Source organism: Nomascus leucogenys, chromosome 1a, assembly GCF_006542625.1.
Source record: "Nomascus leucogenys isolate Asia chromosome 1a, Asia_NLE_v1, whole genome shotgun sequence".
Classification (NCBI taxonomy): Eukaryota; Metazoa; Chordata; class Mammalia; order Primates; family Hylobatidae; genus Nomascus; species Nomascus leucogenys.
Genome location: NC_044381.1, coordinates 61,874,975 through 61,894,315, shown reverse-complemented (window position 1 = coordinate 61,894,315; position 19,341 = coordinate 61,874,975). Strand labels below are relative to the sequence as shown.

The following is a 19,341-nucleotide window of genomic DNA, read 5'->3' as shown; positions in this document are numbered from 1 at the left end:
GATAAATATTTATCAAATAATGACACAGATAATTATAGACCGTAATAAATGCTATGAAAATAAAGTACAGAATGCTATGAGAACAAGGTGGGGGGCGGGAAGTAAGCACTTTCACTTGTTATATCTTTTAATCTTAATAATACTTTCCCCAGGTTATCATGAAGAAATCAAGAATTCAGGTTAAGTTAATTAGCTTGTCAAGTTCACACAACTTAAAGGTGGAGAGAGCCAGGAACACAGGTTTCACTTAGAGACCATATTCTGTCCACTCTTCCAGTATTTTGCTAATATCTGCATTGCTAATACTCTCACTGACCGCACATCTCTGCCCATTCCCCTCTTCTCAATGAGGCCTACCCTGAACACCCTATTTAACAGGTTCAACTAACTCCTTTGGTCCACCTTACCCCTCTTTATGTTTTCTTTTATTCCAAAGCAGTTATCACTTTCTAATATATTATTTTATTTGTTGTGCATATTATCAGTGGGCCTCTGGTAGGTGATAAGCTCCAGGAAGTTAGGGATCTTTGCTTGTTTTGCTCATAGATATCATCCCCACCCTCCCAATCCCAGAATAGTGACTGGTACCCAGTGGACACTGGCCCAATTTTCCTTTCCCGTTTTTCAGCTTTAGCTGTATGCGAGAACTTGTTTAATCATTCTCACTTTTAATTACTAGGAAAACAAAGAAGTTTGACCCTATATCTGAGAAAAATTTATATTCAAGTACATTTAAATTTAGCCTGAAATTCTATTCTGTTAAAAAAAAAAAAATTAGGGTCATCAGTATCATTTTAAAAATCCTAGCCATAATAAAAAGTGGTGAAAAGACATGTCAAGCAAACTCTGAAATGTAGAAGATGCAGATGAGGATCAATGATCAGTATTTAACAGTGTCTACTCACATTTGATGATGCTGTAGTGGGCAAACGTGAGACATAGATGAAACATAAGAATCAGTGTACACTAAAGTAGTAGTTCCTAAACCTTAGGGATTTCAAAAAACAGGTAAAGTAGAAAAGAGAAAAGTTGGAATGAAAGAGATGTCAAATTTTAATTTTGACACAAAAGGATATTAAGAACTAAAAACAATTACTATCACTGTAATTTCATCAGAACATCTTAACATAAAAAATTACCTAATTTCACAATAAAGGGCAGTTATTTTTAAGTAAATTTAGATCCATGAGCACCTCATTATATACAAACAGTTCAACAAAAATTTAAGATCTAAGTGTGAACTCTTAAAAGATGCTCTGAAAGAATTTTTATAACCCCAGTATAGAGAAGGCTTTCTCCAAAAGAATGATACACTTGATATTAAAATTAAAAAACTTCTAGTCATTAAAAGACAACGTATTTAAAGTGAAAATGCATGCTAAAGAATGGAAAAAGTTTTGCTTTTCTCTTTTTTTTTGAGATGGAGTCTCGTTCTGTCCCCCAGGCTGGAGTGTGGTGGCGCGATCTCGGCTCACTGCAACCTCTGCCCACTGCAACCTCTGCCTCCCAGGTTCAAGCGATTCTCCTGTCTCAGCCTCCTGAGTAGCTGGGATTACAGGCGTCCACCACTACACCCAGCTAAGTTTTGGTATTTTTAGTAGAGACGAGGTTTCACCATGTTGGCCAGGCTGGAAGATATTTTTAATGCCTACCAAGTATTATTACAAAGAATACATTAAAATAAGATGCAAATAAAAACTACAATGAGGTACCATTTCATACTCCTCGGAATGGCAAAAATTAATAAAATATTACTACTAATATTTTTCTGCCTTCTAAAATAACTGAAATGCAGACAAGCAGACCCTCTCTCATGCATTATGGACTGGAAGGTGTACTTTGTACAGAAAACTGACAGTTATTTAATAAAGTTGAAGACATTCATACGCTGTGATCTAGCAACCTACTACCAGATTTATAAACCAGGGCAATCTTTCTCAATGACAGCTTTTGGCTACTATAATGAATGAGGGGCACTACTAAATAGAGGCCAGGAATGCCAGGCACTTTTCTTGCATAAAGAAAGTGCTGCTCAGATTGGGCGCAGTGGCTCACACCTGTAATCCCAGCACTTTTGGAGGGGGCAGGCGGGGTGCGGTGCTATGGTAGGCAAATCACTTGAGCTCAAGAGTTCAAGACCAGCCTGGCCAATATGGTGAAACCCTTGTCTCTACAAAAGAAATACAAAAATTAGCTGGGTGTGGTGGTGCACACCTGTAGTCCCAGCCACTCGGGAGGCCCAGGTGGGAGGATTGTTTGAGCTTGGAGGGTGTCGAAGGTTCAGTGGGCAGTGATCATGCTACTACACTCCAGCCTGGGTGACAGAGTGAGAATCTGTCTCAATAAATAAATAAATAAATAAATAAATAAATAAATAGTGCTGCTCCATGCCTCATGACTTGAATATTCTGCTGGACATTCATAGAGGGGAACAGAAAGGAAAAAAACCCCACTAACGTCAGATAATTCTAAACAGGATTTAATACCAAGTTTATCTGTATAGTTTTAACATAGATGAAGATTTGTTACGAATGCAATCATTGTGTAAAGAGGTAAGATTGCACTTTTATTTCTGTTTAAACTTTTCTGAGGATAGTTTATTATTTCAGAAAATCATTTTCCACCAATGACAGGCCCAGCATTGGTAATTGAATGGCTAACATACCTGTTTTAATCTGCAGCTGTTGTATTGATGGAGACACCATCCATTGGTACAAAGCGTCTAATTACTACTATTTCTTTTAGCAGTGCTTCTTATATTTCAATGCGTATATGCATCACTTGGGAATCTTGATAAAATACAGCATCTGGCCGGGCAGTGGCTCATGTCTGTAATCCCAATGTCCCAGTGCTTTGGGATACTGAGGAGGGAGGATCACTTGAGGCCAGGAGTTCAAGATCAGCCTGGGCAAGATAGCAAGACCCTGTCTCTGTAAAAAATCTAAAACTTAGCCAGGCGTGATGGTGCATACCTGTAGTCCCAGACACTCGGGAGGCTGAAGTGGGAGGATCCCTTGAGCCCAGGAGTTTGAGGTTACAGTGAGTTGTATGGCTCCAGAGATCCTGTCTTTTACATTATTTAAAAAACAAAAAACAAAAAACAGCATCTGCATCAGTAGGTTAAAGTCTGATGCTCTGCATTTCCAACAAGCTCCCAAGGGATTCTGATGTTGCTGGTCGACCATTACACTTGGTTGCTAATCTTGAATGTAGTCTTGAGCTCGAGTATTTACAAAGTGAAACACATATTACTTTATTACAAATTTTTCTTATTTTATTAAGGCCATTGCTTTCTTTAAAGTACTGTAAAATATTTTCTATGAACATGGGATGTATGTAGGGTCAAGAACCACTGCTCTAGAAGTCTTACACAACAGATACCTAACATATACAGGAATATTCCTTATAGTACTGTTTAATAGCAAACAAATGGAAACAACAAAAATGACCATCAACAGAAACCTGACATAGTTATATTATAGAGCACATACCACCTAACAGTAAAAGTAAATAAACTAGAGCTAACTAAATAAGCATAGATAAATCTTGGCCAAGTTGTGTGAAGAAAACAAGCTAAATAAAGATATCTGTATTTAAATAGTCTTAAGACAATCAAAATAAAACTATATATATAATGTTCATAGGATAAAGGTATGTAGTTAAGTATCAACACGTGGATATAGGAAGGATGCATGTCAACTTTGGGTCACTGGTTAGATGTGCGTGCGGGGGAAGGGAACAGCGTTTAAGAGAGGTATTAACATTTTAAGGAAACTTCGTTTTTTGTTTTTGTTTTTCTGAGACAGAGTTTTACTCTTGTTGCCCAGGCTGGAGTGCAATGGTGCTATCTTGGCTCACCACAACCTCTGCCTCCTGGGTTCAAGCGATTCTCCTGCCTCAGCCTCCCGAGTGGCCGGGATTACGGGCATGCACCACCACACCCGGCTAATTTTGTATTTTTAGTAGAGACAGGGTTTCTCCACGTTTGTCAGGCTGGTCTCTAACTCCCGACCCCAGGTGATCCGCCTGCCTCCGCCTCCTAAAGTGCTGGGATTACAGGCGTGAGCCACCGAGCCTGGCCAGACACTTCGTTTTAATTGGTAGTTTTGTTTGTTTAACTGGGTGATGGGTACATGGATATTCATTATATTGTATGGCACCAACATTTATATTGCTATGTTAGTTCTCATTTCACTTGGACAAAACTCTTGGGCATGAACAGGTGTTTGGAAAACACTGCTCCAAAGCAAAGGATTCAGGACTAGAGAAGACCCAGGTTCAAGCCTCAATTCTACTTCTTACTAATTGCTTAGCTTTAGGCAATTGAAATAATTAACTTATCTGGGCTTTATTTATTTCATCTGTAAAAATTCCACAAAAGGCCAGGCGAGGTGGCTCACACCTGTAATCCCAGCACTTTGGGAGGCCAAGGCGAATGGATCACCTGAGGTCAGGAGTTCAAGACCAGCATGGCCAACGTGGTGAAAACCCGGCTCTACTAAAAATACAAAAATTAGCCGGGCGTGGTGGCGGGTGCCTGTAATCCCAGCTACTCAGGAGGCTGAGGCAGGAGAATCACTTGAACCCGGGAAGCAGAGGTTGCAGTGAGCCGAGATTGCGCCATTGCATGCCAACCTGGGCAACAAGAGCAAAAAACTCCGTCTCAAAAAAAAAAAAAAAAAAAAAGCCACAAACTCACTTTTCCTCTCTCCAACTCACAAGGCTGGATTCGACAGGCAAATGGGGCAATGTATGTGAGAAATTTTAAAGAGTAGGAAGGGTAGGGGGAATTTTCAGAATTAAGAGCAAAACTTTGGATAAATTTTGGTAAAATCTACCAGTAAATAAACCAACCAATAAAATATACTCTATTTTCTTGTCATCACTGCTTCTAAAGATCTTAACACCAATCTTAATATGGAAGAAATTTTAATTCTTAAATGATGGCATAGGGAGAGTCATTCTCCTTATCTTTATGCTAACTGTTCATCAAAGGATTGAAATTCATAATATCAAACCAAAGTAAGAGCACTGCATTAAAAAGTATTCTCATTTAACTTATATCAATGTCACATAACCAGAGTAACTGTTGCTTATATGGTTCTCACTCCCCTTTTTATAAAGTAAGCAGGTGGCACATTTTATTAGCCCTATATTACAGATGGAGAAAACTGACTCAGATGTGGGATAGCGTGCCTGGAGTTGTAGACCAATTCAGTGTCAAACTTGGAACAGACACCAATTGCTTAATTCTTCTGTGTTCATTAAGCTACTAAAAACATTATTTTTTCATGATGTTTTTTGGTGATTTTGTTTGTCCCAGGAAACAGAAAATTCTTTGTCAGCAGTCATTTCATAAACATTTTAAAATGGGCAAAGATACTCAAGGAAACAAGCTACTCATCAACTACAGTACTGCACACCAAGGGACAAAATTAAAACTGCCTAGCCTGCTAAAAATCTAATCCTGTCCTTGCCAATTAACCTTATTAACACTAGAGTAGGAGAAAAGAGAGGTCAAAATATAGGTGAAGGTGCCATTCATTTCCTTCTGGATTTCAAATGATATGACAATTACTGCACAACAGAGATTTTTACCTCTGCTGTTCCGTAAGTAACACGACCCCTATTCTCCAAATAAAAACTTACCAACAAGTTGGGCAGTCTCAAATTAGAATACTAGCAATCATGACAATTTTCAAAATACTGGCTATCATTAGATGTCACCCAACTGAAATTCATGCTATAAACATATGTAGAGAAACTCTTCATGGAAAAAATTCATTTTAATGTACATTTCCCTGTTAATCTAAACAGATTAACGTTATTACAACATGTATCTGGCTTTCTACTCCGACTCATTAGGTATTATAGTTTCATATGTTGGCACAAGAGCTCCAAAGATTTATTAGAGGCATAAAAAAATTCCAATGAATCATCTATAGATCAAGCATCATACATCACAAAAAGTATTAAACAGGAACACGTTTCATAAACAGCGAAATTTAAAGGTCACCCTCTGTATTCCGTTATTCATCCTTTTGCTTACCAAATCTACCTCACACTGACTTAAAGCATCATTTACAAAAAATTCTCTTCTGGCATCGGCAGAAATCTCACCAAAGATCAAAGATCTGAACTTTCTTTTTTTTTTTAAACAAAAACCCCAGGTTAAATACACTCTTTCCTTTACGAAAGCCCCCACACAGTACAATCTAATTTGACATAACTTTGTTTCGGGGTTAAAACAAATCCCAAACAAAACCTTTAAATTTGCCAATTCAAAAACGATTCCTGATAAGCCTACTTTAGAGTTCGAAAACAGATAAGATTAAAGTCCAACCATCTGAAGAAAAAGAACCCTACGACAGCCCCACCGGAATACACAAATCGCCAAGCCCCGTGCAGATTCAATCTAAAATCGCGCCTGACAGAGATATAAGGACATTCAAGAGAAAGCTTTTAAGCACCCGCGAATCTCTCAGTGCGCCAGTGAGGGGAATGGGAACCTGACCCCATCTTTTCATCCACTGAGAGAAAAGCAAAGGAAATGAAATGGAACCCTTCTCTTCAGCGAGGAGGACCAAAGACCTTCTTAGAGTGTCGGTCGATCCTCCCTCCCCCACCCCCTGACTCCGGCCGCTCCACGGACCGCAGGGACTGTCCTACCGCTCCCCTTCACGCAACCACCAGAGAATCCTCTCAAAAACACAGACCCGATCAGGAGTGGCTTCCCCGCCTTTCCCCTGTGCCGAGAGGGATCCCAGTGGCCAACAACAAAGACGCTTCCCGCTCCCCTCCCCCCGCCGGCCCGGGCTCGTCCCTCCCGCGCTGCGGCTCCCGGCCTAGCGCCCCCTCCCCGAGCCGGGCTGCGGCGTCCCCAAGCCCCGAGGCCGCACGCACCTGCACCTGAGCGGCCCGGGCCGAAGCGCCGGGCAGAAGGAGTCGGGAGAGAACCGCAGCCGACGCGCTGTCCTCCACACGGCGAGATCCGCGCTCCGGACGCCGTCGGACTCTCTCCGCCGGCAGACGGGCCCGACAGAGAAGCGGGGACCAGGGCTGCAGCCCCCGGCGCCGGGACGAAGAAGGACGGTGGCGCCCCAGGGGCCCCGCTCGCGCTCCCGAGTCTCGCCTCGCGCCGGCCCTGCTCCTCCACAAGAGCCCGCGTTCTGCTGACTAACGGCCCCGGTGCGGGGCGCTGGAGCGGCCGCCGCTGCCCGTCGGCTGCTCTCGGGCCTCACGTCCCGCGCGGCCGTGGTCGCAGCCGCCGCCGCCACCGCCTCCCTTTCTGGCACCGCAGACACCACCCAGACCCAGCCAGGTCTTCCTTCTCTTTAATCCTGCTTTCTTTGCTCCTCCTCAGCCTGCCAGGCGCGAGGCTCGTTCCGGTAGCGGGAGAGAGACTGGAGGGGAACCGAGGGGACGAGCAGAATCCTCACTGAGCCAGGAGTTGGCCACTGACTGGAGGAAGGTGCCAAAGCTGACCCCGGCTCCAGCCTGCTAGCGGGCGGGGAGAGGGACGGAGCCCAGCCTCGCCTCACTTCCACCAATGACAGGCCGCCCGGCAGGGTCGGAGGCGCTCTGAGCTCCAGGAGAGGCTGAGTTCGCTCGGCAGGAGGCGGGGATTGCGGAAAAGAAGAACCAATAGGAACAAAGGTTCACCGCCCCTTTGATTTGATGGACTACACATTCGGACCAATGGGGGAATTTTCATTTCGAAGAAAGCGGGACTTGTTCTCCGGGTTTGAGAAAGAGGCTGCGCGGAGCCGGAGGGGTCGAGGCTGCGCCGCGTGGAGTGGCCTGGCTTAACAGCAGGGAGGGCAAAGCGTTGCTCTTTGACCTCCCAGAATAGTCACGTGGGCTGACCCGGAGCCGGGGCGGAAAGGCTGCGTAAGTGTCTTCCGGGTCATTGACAGAAGCATCAATTCCTGGGAGTAGTTCGTTGGTTTTCTTTACCTTCATCCTTTTGCCTGTTCCCGGCGAGGGGTGGCTTTGATTTCGGCGATGAGCTCCCAGAAAGGCAACGTGGCTCGTTCCAGGCCTCAGAAGCACCAGAATACGTTTAGCTTCAAAAATGACAAGTTCGATAAGAGTGTGCAGACCAAGGTAGGAACCTGCCTGTTGCACCGTCTTTGACTCCAGGAAGGAATGGTTCACTGGAGAGGGGAGAGAGGAAATGAGAGGAGTCGGCTGGGGCGAGTGTGGACCGCAGCCCAGAGTTAGTCTTGGCTGCAGTGCAACTCTTTCTAAAATGTTATTCTCACGCTCTTTCTTTGACCTGGACATGTTGTCTCCTGGTAAATATTTGATGGTCAGCACACTTTACTAATTGCACAGAGTGAACACGACCCTAATCAAATCTAAGGTGCAGATGGGGCAGTTACGTCGTTCAGCGTTCCCATCTGGATCACATTAGCAGAGCGAAACGAGGAATGTGGCATGAGTGTCTCTTTCAAATTTTACACCAAGTTTATGCAGCTACGATTTTTTTTCCAAAAACCCCAAGCCCATAGGGGAAATGTGAATGATTAAGCTGTCTTAGGCTGTCCTCACTAGTATTGTGGGAAATTTCTGTTTTGTAACAATTGTTTTGAAGATAAAAATATTTGGTTAATGTAAAAATACTTGTTTTGCTGTTTATCTTTAGCAGGACTTCTGTAAACTGGAAAAAATTCAGACTGTCTAGATAGCCAGAGGACTTGGGTTGTATATAAGTACTAATTTGCAGGCCGGGCGCCGTGGCTCAAAGTGCTGTAATCCCAGCACTTTGGGAGGCCGAGGCGGGTGGATCACCTGAGGTCAGGAGTTCGACACCAACCTGGTCAACATGGTGAAACCCCGTCTGTACTAAAAATACAAAAATTAGCCGGGCGTGGTGGCGGGCGCTTGTAATCTCAGCACTTTGGGAGGCCAAGGTGGTGGGCGGATCACTTGAGGTCAGGAGTTCGAGAACGACCTGGCCAACATGGCAAAACTCTGAATCTACTAAAAATACAAAAATTAGCTGGACGTGGTGACGGGCGCCGGTAATCCCAGCTACTCGGGAGGCTGAGGCAGGGGAATCGCTTGAACCCTGGAGGCGGTGGTTGCAGTGAGCTGAGATCACATCACTGCACTCCTGGGCAACAGAGCAAGACTCCGTCTCAAAAAACAAAAACAAAAAACTACTAATTTACTGTTTGCTGTGAATCTCTCTCCCTGTCTCCATAGCTGTATGGAGAGAAAATCATTGATGACAGGGGCATATTAGGGGCCAGCATCACTCAGATAAACCTAATATTCACATAAGTTATGGAGCTCAAATTTGCTAGGTGTGCGGCTTGGGTGAGTTATATAATATTTAATTTCTCTGAGCCTTACTTTGGTCTCAAATGCAAAGTTGTCAGGATTGTTGGGAGGCGAAACTATATGATTATGCATAAATGGCCTAGGTCATAGTAAGTGTTCAATAAGTGATTAATTTCCCAACATTGATTGGGAAAGCAAAGTAATCTGTTTTTGGTAACCTGTGATCTCCTTTTCCTTTCCTCTTCTTTCTTTGCTTATTCTACAAATATTTAATAAGCACCTTCCGTGTGCAAGGCGCTGTGTTCATAGGTATACTGTGTTCAAAAGAGCTGACTGTCCCTTCACGGAGCTTATAGTTTCTAGGTGATATGGGCAAAAAGCAGAAAGATAAGTAAATACAAATTATGATAAATATTGGTGAAGGGCAACACAGCTCATTAAGGGAGAATAAGGAAGAATATTTTAAATTAAGTGCTCTCCTTTCCCCCACTTAGGTTGAGAGGTTTTTCAGAATGAAAACCTGAAGCAACATTTGGGAAGACTTTCCCAAGTTTGCTCCTATTATCAATAGGTAAACAAGAATAAAAATAAAAAACTGCACTATTCCAAATAGATATCTGTGTCTTGTGTATTCTTACCCTAAGATTGTGCACAAACATTTGCTTTTGATTGTTTTTCATGACTGTTTTCGTAAAAAGCAGTTTTAATGAGTATTTAACTACAGTGTAGCTTCTCCTACTTGTACTTTTCATTGTGCGTTTTCTTGGTGTTATCTAATAACTATGTCATTCTGGTCCTAAATGTTTTCCTGGGTCTCAGGTTCAGTCACTAAGTTGCATTTGACCATTTTTATCTTTTTATCTTTAATTCCTTTCCCTCTTTTAAGTTATGAAAAAGTCTCATTTGTTAATCAGGAGGACCACCAGGCCACTTCATTATTGAAGGTTCTGACAAAAAACAACACAAAATATTTTACTGAGGAAAAATCATTAGGTTGATTGTTCATCTGTGTAATGAATAGCTAATAATTGTCTGTGATCATAACAGATTCTTGCATCTACTATGAGTAGCCATCTAAAGCCAAGACTTTGTCAGAAGCATCTGACCCTAACTTTGTGCCTATTCTTTACACTGGAAAGCTATTTGATTTGGTGACATCTAACAAAGGAGTGATAAAAAATGCACGATTCTCTGTAACTCCCAATAAAGCAAGCTTGTCCAACACATGGTGCAGGGCGTCTTTGAATGCAACCCAACACAAATTCATAAATTTTCTTAAAACATTATGAGTTTTTTTTTTTTTTTTTTTAGCTCATCAGTTGTCATTAGTGTTAGTGTATTTTATGTGTGGCCCAAGACAATTCTTCCAGTATGGCCCAGAGAAGCCAAAAGATTGGACACCCCTGCCTTAAAGGATTGTAGTAACAATTGGCTACTTGTATTAAATACTTTATGATTTGGTAGGGGTCCCACATGATAGTTTTCCTTTTCCTCCTCTGCCAAGCAGTTTGTTAGGACTCACTGCGATTAGAAGTTGGATAATTACAGATGTTTTATTGGAAGTTTGTATAGGTAAAGCACTCATTCTCAAAAGGACACAGATGATAGCTTTCTTCATATGCTTGAATATACTCTAGAAAAGGAGAGTATATTCAAATTTTGTGCCATTTCAAATGGCCAAACTTGGACCAGGGAGTCAAAGTAACAAAAATAGGTTTCAGCTCAATATGAGGGAATTGTCTGACAATGAAGGGGCTTGCGCCAGGATTTGTAACCTCCTCTTCCCTGGGGTTATTTAAAAGAGGTCCCTCTGGCCATTGGTCACCGGTACCCTCAAATAACTTGCGGGGATTGGGAGGGTCAGCAGTGGGAATAGGTTTAAATCTTTTCTAGTCATTTAGTACTAAGATGTTGAGCAGAGCAAGGCAGCCTTCTTTCCCTTACTGGAAAGGCAGTGATGTCCAACAAAAAGAGCATTGGACTAAGAGAAAAGAGCCATTTCTTAGCCCCAGTTCTGTCATTTGTTTTGCTTGGTGATGTCAGGCAATTTACCTGTAGCTTTTAATCTATGATACTGGGTTAGTACTATCTCTTGTCTTACTTTCCTCAGAGGATTGCTACAGAGATCATTACAAAAATTATTATTATTATTTTTTTTTTCGAGACAGAGTCTTGCTGTCTCGCTCAGGCTGGAGTGCAGTGGTGTGATATGGATCACCGCAACCTCCACCTCCCGGGTTCAAGTGATTCTCTTGTCTCAGCCTCCCAAGTAGCTGGGATTTCAGGGGCACGCAACCATGCCTGGCTAATTTTTGTATTTTTAGTAGAGACGGGGTTTCACTGTGTTGGCCAGGCTGGTCTCGAACTCCTGACCTCAAACGATCTGCCCACCTTGGCCTCCGAAAGTGCTGGGATTACAGGCGTGAGCCACCGTACCCAGCTACAAAAATATTTTTAAGAAATAGGGATAAAAATAAGAACTAAGAATAAAGCCCATAATAATTTATGTGGCCCTGCAGTTGATCAAAGCCTAAAAAAATTAATTAGAAAAGAAATGCATGCTTGTTGAAGAATACTGAGACAACAGAGAAGTATATAAGGTACTGTATAAAAGTGAAAGTCTCTGTTCCCAGTTTTAGTCCTGTTCGGATATAGTCACTGTTAACACTTTGATGTGTACATTTCTAGATATCTGTGTATGATACAGCGCATATGTAATAAAATACATCTTTTCCCTTCTCATTCAGTAAAGTGGATGTGTCGGAACAGAAAGATTAAGCTTATTTTTTAAATGCTGTGTAATATTATACAGCACAAATGTGGATTAGCTTATTTAACTACTTTCCTATTAATAAACGTTGAGTTGTTTTCAGTTTTGCACTATGCCAAAAAGACCGCAGTGAAATTCTGGTATTCCTGTCTTTATTCCACATCTGTTGTCTAGTACCAAACCTTGTGCTAGATATTGGAGGTATAGGGTTGAGCAAAATATACAGTCACAGTCTTAATTGAAGCTTGTGATTTGGGGTGAGAAGTGACAGGCATTAATCAAATAATCTTTCAAGTATGTTAATACTACAGCAGTAACAGCTATGAAAGAACAGTCTAGGGAGCCCTGAGAGTATCTATAATAGCATGAAGTCTTGATTACGTTTGGAGGGTTAAGGAAGGCGCCCCAAAAATCAGAAGGATGAGTAACATTAAACTAAATGGAAGAGCATCTGTCATCCTTTTGAGGATGCTATTAATAATATATATATAGAGTCAGTATTGTTTTTAATAGCATTTCCCAAAATATATTTCTTAGAGCCCCAAGGTCATGTATCTTCTTCATAGGGCAGGAGAAAATTTCATGATCAAATCACCTTGGAAATACTGTATACTAGATCTCACTTTTAGAGGTGGGTCGTAGTGTACATTGGAATAAATCAATGTTTTGCAGTTAAAAAATTATTCAACCAAAACTTGCTTGGCTATGGAATGCTTTGATTTACATAATACCTATTGAACTAATTTGTTGTGGAACTCACTAATTTTAGGAAACTATAGTCTTCATCTTGATATGGAGATGGAAAATGGAAGTCTATGGGTGTACTCTAAATAATTTTGGAAATATAGTTTTATTAATACAAGTTGAGTATTACTTATCTGAAATGCTTAGGACCAGAGTGTTTTGGATTTCAGATTTTTTCAGATTTTGGAATATTTGCATTATATCAGTTTAGACTCTCTAATCCAAAATGTTCCAACAGGTATTTCCTTTGAACATGATATAGGTGCTCAAAAAGTTTTAGATTTCAGATTTTTTGGATTAGGGATACTCAACCTGTTATAGCTAATATTTGTGTACTTAAGTGTATTAGGCAGTATGTTTAGGCACTATGTATACTTGCTATACATTATCTATAATAATTTCATCTTCAAAGTAACCCTAAGATAGATGCAAAATGATCCCATTTTACATATTGGGAAATTAGGGCTTAGAGGTGAGTGACATGCCCAGAGTTACATAATTAGCACATGCCTCTTCATTGGTTGGATGGGATCTGTGGGAGGACAATTCAAAGGGCAAGTAAATCAAAAGCCCTCCATGTGTATGTGTGATTTTAAAATATATATATACTGTATTTTTGGGTGTAATAGAAGCAGTGTGACAGCAGATTAGGGTCAGAACAGAAATGAGTGTGGTTTATTGCCACCGATACTAAACACTGCCTGTTTGAAATGTTCTAGGAAGAGTCTCTCCTCATGAGGTGTGGCCCCTGGAGTATCACATGCCATACATGTGGGCTGGTTGGGGTGGATCTCATCTCATCAGCCTGGGCTCTGTAGCAGAGGCTCCTTTTGCTGACTTAATGTGAAAGTAGATAGTAATTTAGTCCATTTTCTTGGCTCCTGATTTAGGCAGAAAGCCGTCAAGTTTAAGATTAGTTATGATTGCATTTATACAGCAGAACAGGATTCTGTGTTTACACACACCTTTATTCACAGTTGTCAAAAATGGGGAAAACCTCCAAGTATCTATCAACAGGAGAATATATATAAGCCGATTGTGGCAGATACATGCAATGGAATACTACTCTGCTATTTTAAAAAAAAGAAACACTGATACAAGCAAAGCAGATGAATCTTGGAAACATTAATGTGGAGGGAAACAAACCAGATACAAAAGAGCATACTATGTGATTCCATCTATAGAGACCAGAAAGGCGCAAGAAAACTTCCTGGAGTGGCAGGAGCAGTGAAGATTATAAGAGCAAATATATTAAAACTCATTAAATTGTACGTTTAAGGCCTGTGCATGACATTGATATAAATTTTACCTCAGCCAAAAATAGGCAAAACAAAAACAAAAACAAGAAGGCCGGGCACAGTGGCTCATGTCTGTAATACCAGCACTTTGGGAGGCCAAGGCAGGCAGATCACTTGAGGTCAGGAGTTTGCAAACAGCCTGGCCAACATGGTAAAACCCCGTCTCTACTAAAAATACAAAAATTAGCCGGGCGTGGTGGTGGGCGCCTGTAATCCCAGCTATTTGGGAGGCTGAGGCAGGGGAACCACTTGAACCCAGGAGGCAGAGGTTACAGTGAGCTGAGATCGTGCCACTGCACTCCAGCCTGGGCCACAGGGAAGGAAAAAAAATAGGTATTACAGGCAAAGGACTGATGAACCACCTAGATGTTTTAAAGTTCTGTTTTTGTTTGCTTGCCTTTTGTTTTGGGAAAGTTGAAGGAACACTAATTATATTAGTCCTATTTTAAAAGACAACTATTTTATTCTCCAGAAATAAAACAAGTTAAGATTCTAACAGATACTGAATATCTCAGCTAACCACAAGTCACAATAATTCTAATTGTCTTTTCATCTTTACCTTTTTGTAAGTCTTTATCTGCAAATTCTAGTCATGATGTTTGAGTTTGTCTCCCTTTGGAGCAGGGATCCCCAACCCCCGACCCCTGCATCGGTCATGGCCTGTTAGGAACTGGGCCACACAGCAGGAGTTGAACTGCAGGTGAGTGAGTTAAGCTTCATCTGTATTTACAGCCACTCCCCAACACTCACATTACCACCTGAGTTCTGCCTCCTGTCAGATCAGCTCTGGCATTAGATTCTCATAGGAGTGCGAACCCTATTGTGAACTGCACATGGGAGGGATTTAGGCCGTGTGCTCCTTATGAGAATCTAATGCCTGATGATCTGTCACTGTCTCCCATCACCCCCAGATGGGACCGTCTAGTTGCAGGAAAAAAGCTAGGGCTCCCATTGATTCTACATTATGGTTGTATAATTATTTCATTATATATTACAATGTAATAATAATAGAAATAAAGTGTACAATAAATGTAATGCACTTGAATCATCCCAAAGCCACCTTCATCCCCCACCCCTACCCTGGTCCATGAAAAAATTGTCTTCCACAAACCCTGTTTCTGGTGCCAAAAAGGTTGGGGACTGCTGCTATTGAGTAAAGATGATCATTACAAAGTAGATTTTGTATATAAGGTACTGAGCCTTGATACTGATTTTTTTCTAGTCTCAGATAAAGTTGTAATCCTAATTTCATGGGTTGTGATGCCTGACACTGTAAAATGAATGAATAAACTTTGCTGTGGGAAAAACCTTTCCTGTACTATTTGTCCAGGTAGCTTGGTATCAGTTGTTAGGGTCTTTGTCCTGTCTCCCCCAGCCCAGAGATGTTGAGCTTTAAGGAATAGTCCCAGATTGGTTCATGTAATCCCTGGTGTGAGGAATTTTAGTGTGAGTGGTGAAGTGCCAGTCATGGAAATAAGTGTTATTTCTCAGCCAATGGGCATCAGCAATTAAGGGTAGCCATGAAGTGGGTAGCCACTGAGCAAAGCAGTTGGCCAGACATAGAATCTACCGTAGATCTGATTTGACCATCTCTTGACGTTCTACAGATGATTCTGGTGTTATAGAGGTCACCCTCTTTTATCTTTCTCCAAATTGAGAAATATTCTTTGATATGTTTCCCAGTGCTATTAAATGAATTTATGTTAAATGTATTCCCTCCTCCATTGATTTGTTTTAAATTTAACATATTTTTTCAAGTGACAAGATAATTTGTGGTGTGCTAGGCATTATGATATACATAATATTACACCTAGTGAAGGTCTTTACTTTTCCTTTGTGCCTTTTTCAATGCTTTGAAGAATTGTAATCCATACTATTGTTTACCTTTTATTTTCTCTTCTCTCTTTCACACAGCATAATTTCATCTATGCCTGGGGATGTTCCATATACTTAGATTCCCAGGTTGCTTCCACTTGAAGCTAATAAAGCATGTTTCTTTTTTCTTTTTTTTTTTTTTTTTTTTTTTGAGACTGAGTCTCACTGTGTCGCCAGGCTGGAGTGCAGTGGTGCAATCTCGACTCACTGCAATCTCCACCTCCCGGGTTCAAGCACTTCTCCTGCCTCAGCCTCCCGAGTAGCTGGGATTACAGGTGCACATCACCACACCTAGCTAATTTTTGTAGTTTTAGTAGAGACGGGGTTTCACCATGTTGGCCAGGACGGTCTCGATCTCTTGACCTCGTGATCTGCCTGCCTTGGCCTCCCAAAGTGTTGGGATTACAGGTGTGAGCCACCATGCCCAGCCTAAAGTGTGTTTCTTAATGTTGAGGCCTGATACAATATAATTTTTTTGTGTGCATTAATCATATATTTTAGGTACTTCATTTTATGTCTAATACATGACAGCTGAAATTAATTTGTCTTGATTTGCTCTACTATGGGGAATAGTACTATACTTACTGTTTTTAGGGAATAGTATTATACTTACTGTTGGATTAATTATGACATTTTATAATTGTATTGCCAGTACTTGTTTCTACATAAATTCATGGTTAGAAACAGACTATTCTGTGAATTCTTCATTCAGGTAAATTCATTCATCTAAAAGAAAGTTGTAATTAGTATGAATTCACCCCCAAATGGGCCATTTTCCTTTTAGAGAAACACTATAGTAGGGAGGGGCATAGTTAGACACAAAACCTTGGGGTTGAGCGTTACAAGCTGTGGCATTCGTTATTTTAAGCTTCAGGACTCTCCACACCTGCAAAAGTGTTACTGTGAGGTCATAGGCAGGTATACAGTGAATCCTGTATGTCCTCAGAACACCCAGGCTCCCAGCTCACTTCAACCTCAATGGCTGGTGCTGTTTTTCACATCTTCACTTTTGTGAAAGGAAGAAATGAAATAAGGATGGGATAAAGGAATAGCTGACATGCCTAAGATTCCTTTCTTAGATTTTTCTTATCACTCCAGACCAAATAACACTTAAATATATTGAATGTGTAAAACAAAAAAAATTCTAGGCCCCTCAACCAACTTAATGGACCCCCCTTTCAACCAAGGGGACCTCAAAGAAACTTAGAAAATTAATTCAGGCCATGACGGGAAGAGGGGAACAGGTCAAGACATGCCTCATCATACCCTTCTCCATTTGGAGTCTAGACACAACTGACCAGCAGTAACATTAAAATAGAGATCTTAAGACTAACAAAACAGACTCTAGTAGTAAGATACCAACTTCCAACCTGACTCTAGTGTAGTATCACATGACAGATAGCAGGCCCTGAAGGAAATCAAAGTATTTTTCCGCAAAATATATTTCTTTTGACCTATTTAAAATAGCCCTGCAAAGCTGTGTTTTGTGGGGGGAGATTTGCATTCTGTAGAGAATCTCCTTCCCTTAGGAGAGTCTGACACCTTTTAAGGTCTTTTAAGAGACATTCACTGGCTATTCTCTCTGAAGCCTGCTACCTGGAGGCTTCATCTACATGACAAGAACCTTGACTTCCACAACTCCTTTATCTAAAGGCAAGCATTTCTTTATGCTGTATTCAACTGTTCAGGCAGAGCTGAACTCTTTCAACCAATTGCCAGTCAGGAAATCTTTGAATCCGCGTATTATCTGGAAGCCTCCCCCACCTCCCTTCCCTACAAGATGTCCTGCCTTTCCAGGCTAAACCAGTGTATACCTTACATACAGTGATTTATGTGTTAGCCTGTAACTTCTGTCTTCCTAAAACGTACAAAACCAAACTGTATCCCAACCAACCCATCTTGGGTACTTGTTCCCAGGACTTCCTGAGACTGAGTCATGGGCCATGGTCCTTAACCTTGGCCAAATAAACCTCTAAATTGATTGAGACTGGTCTCAAATTCTTTTTGGTTTACAAATGAAGTAAATAAACATTCCTTTTTTTACTTGTCTGGTGTGTGCAAGGCACTGTCCATGAAGGTAATTAGCATTAGGATTCTTTAGTTGCTAACTTAAGCAGAAAGGGAATTTATTGGAAAGATACTGAGCTACTCTCTTGAAAGTTCCAAAAGGCATTTATTTGTTTTGGTTGGCTTTTTATTTTTATTTTTTTATTATTATTATTATTATTTTGAAACAGAGTCTTGCTCTGTCGCCCAGGCTAGAGTGTAGTGGCGCAATCTTGGTTCACTGCAACATCTGCCTCCCGTGTTCAAGCGATTCTCCTATCTCAGCCTCCTGAGTAGCTAGGATTACAGGCGCCCACCATGGCTCCTGGCTAACTTTTGTATTTTTAGTAGAGACAGGGTTTCACCATCTTGGCCAGGCTGGTCTCAAACGCCTGACTTCGTGATCCACCTGCCTCAGCCTCCCAAAGTGCTGGGATTACAGGCATGAGCCACCATGCCTGGCTGGTTGGTGTTTTAATGTCCTAGATTCCCAGATCGTTCATTATTACTTTTCCCTATTTGGTTTGTAAATACCCTAATCTGATGCAATCTTCCAACCTTTCAATGCTCCCTCCCTAATGCTTCCACTTTACCTTCTACAATTTATAGTCTGTTGTCATGAAATAGAGACATAGTGTTGAATATAAAATGTCTTTTACTTTCTTGCCCTACCTGGCTATTCCTGGGAGCACTGTTTCCCTGTAATCCTCTTAAGTGGTGATGTATTTTCACCCCACATCTTTACCACCCCTCTCCCATGTAGAACCCTTTCTCCCATTTGCTGTGTTTGTTTCTCCTTACTCAAAAACTGTAGCTCCTCTGAAATACATGCTGTCAGACTACTATACTCTCCACAGCTGTACTAAACTCCTAGTTACATCTTCTCATTAGTACCTGGGCTTGCTACAGTTCCTGTCATCATACTTAGTAATTGCTACATACACATGGATAATCTGTCCAACATCTGACATCTCATCCCCACCTCAGAAGTCTACCCTCATGGTCAGACCACAGACTTGCTCCTCACTGGTAACTGCTGTACTTACAAAGTTTTTAAAAGACTGGGCCGGGCGTCGTGGCTCACGCCTGTAATCCCAGCACTTTGCGAGGCCGAGGCGGGCAGATTATGAGGTCAGGAGTTTGAGACCAGCCTGGCCAACATGGTGAAACTCCGTCTCTACTAAAGATACAAAAAAAATTAGCTGGGCGTGGTGGCACATGCCTGTAATCCCAGCTACTCGGGAGGCTGGGGTTGGAGAATTGCATGAACCCAGTAGGCAGAGGTTGCAGTGAGCTGAGTTCACGCCACTGCACTCCAGC

At 41.6% G+C, this 19,341-nt stretch overlaps 2 protein-coding genes across 4 annotated transcripts in view; one reads left to right on the top strand and one right to left on the bottom strand.

Annotated features, from left to right (window-relative positions):
* The window catches only part of ABHD17B (abhydrolase domain containing 17B), a 46,960-nt gene extending 39,418 nt beyond the window's left edge, over positions 1 to 7,542 (bottom strand). The window contains exon 1 of the mRNA XM_030809992.1: positions 6,904 to 7,542. The gene's annotated coding sequence lies outside the window, so the exon portion shown is untranslated. The remainder of the gene's footprint in view (positions 1 to 6,903) is intronic.
* A 234-nt stretch (positions 7,543 to 7,776) lies between these two features.
* C1AH9orf85 (chromosome 1a C9orf85 homolog) overlaps positions 7,777 to 19,341 on the top strand; it is a 74,468-nt gene continuing 62,903 nt past the window's right edge. For 2 of the 3 annotated variants that reach the window (XM_030809966.1, XM_030809963.1), the window contains exon 1: positions 7,784 to 8,106. In XM_030809966.1, the coding sequence (XP_030665826.1) occupies positions 8,005 to 8,106 (102 nt within the window). In that variant the 5' untranslated portion in view covers positions 7,784 to 8,004. Of the gene's footprint in view, positions 8,107 to 19,341 lie in introns of all 3 variants that reach the window. The other variant, XM_003267405.3, reaches the window with a different exon arrangement.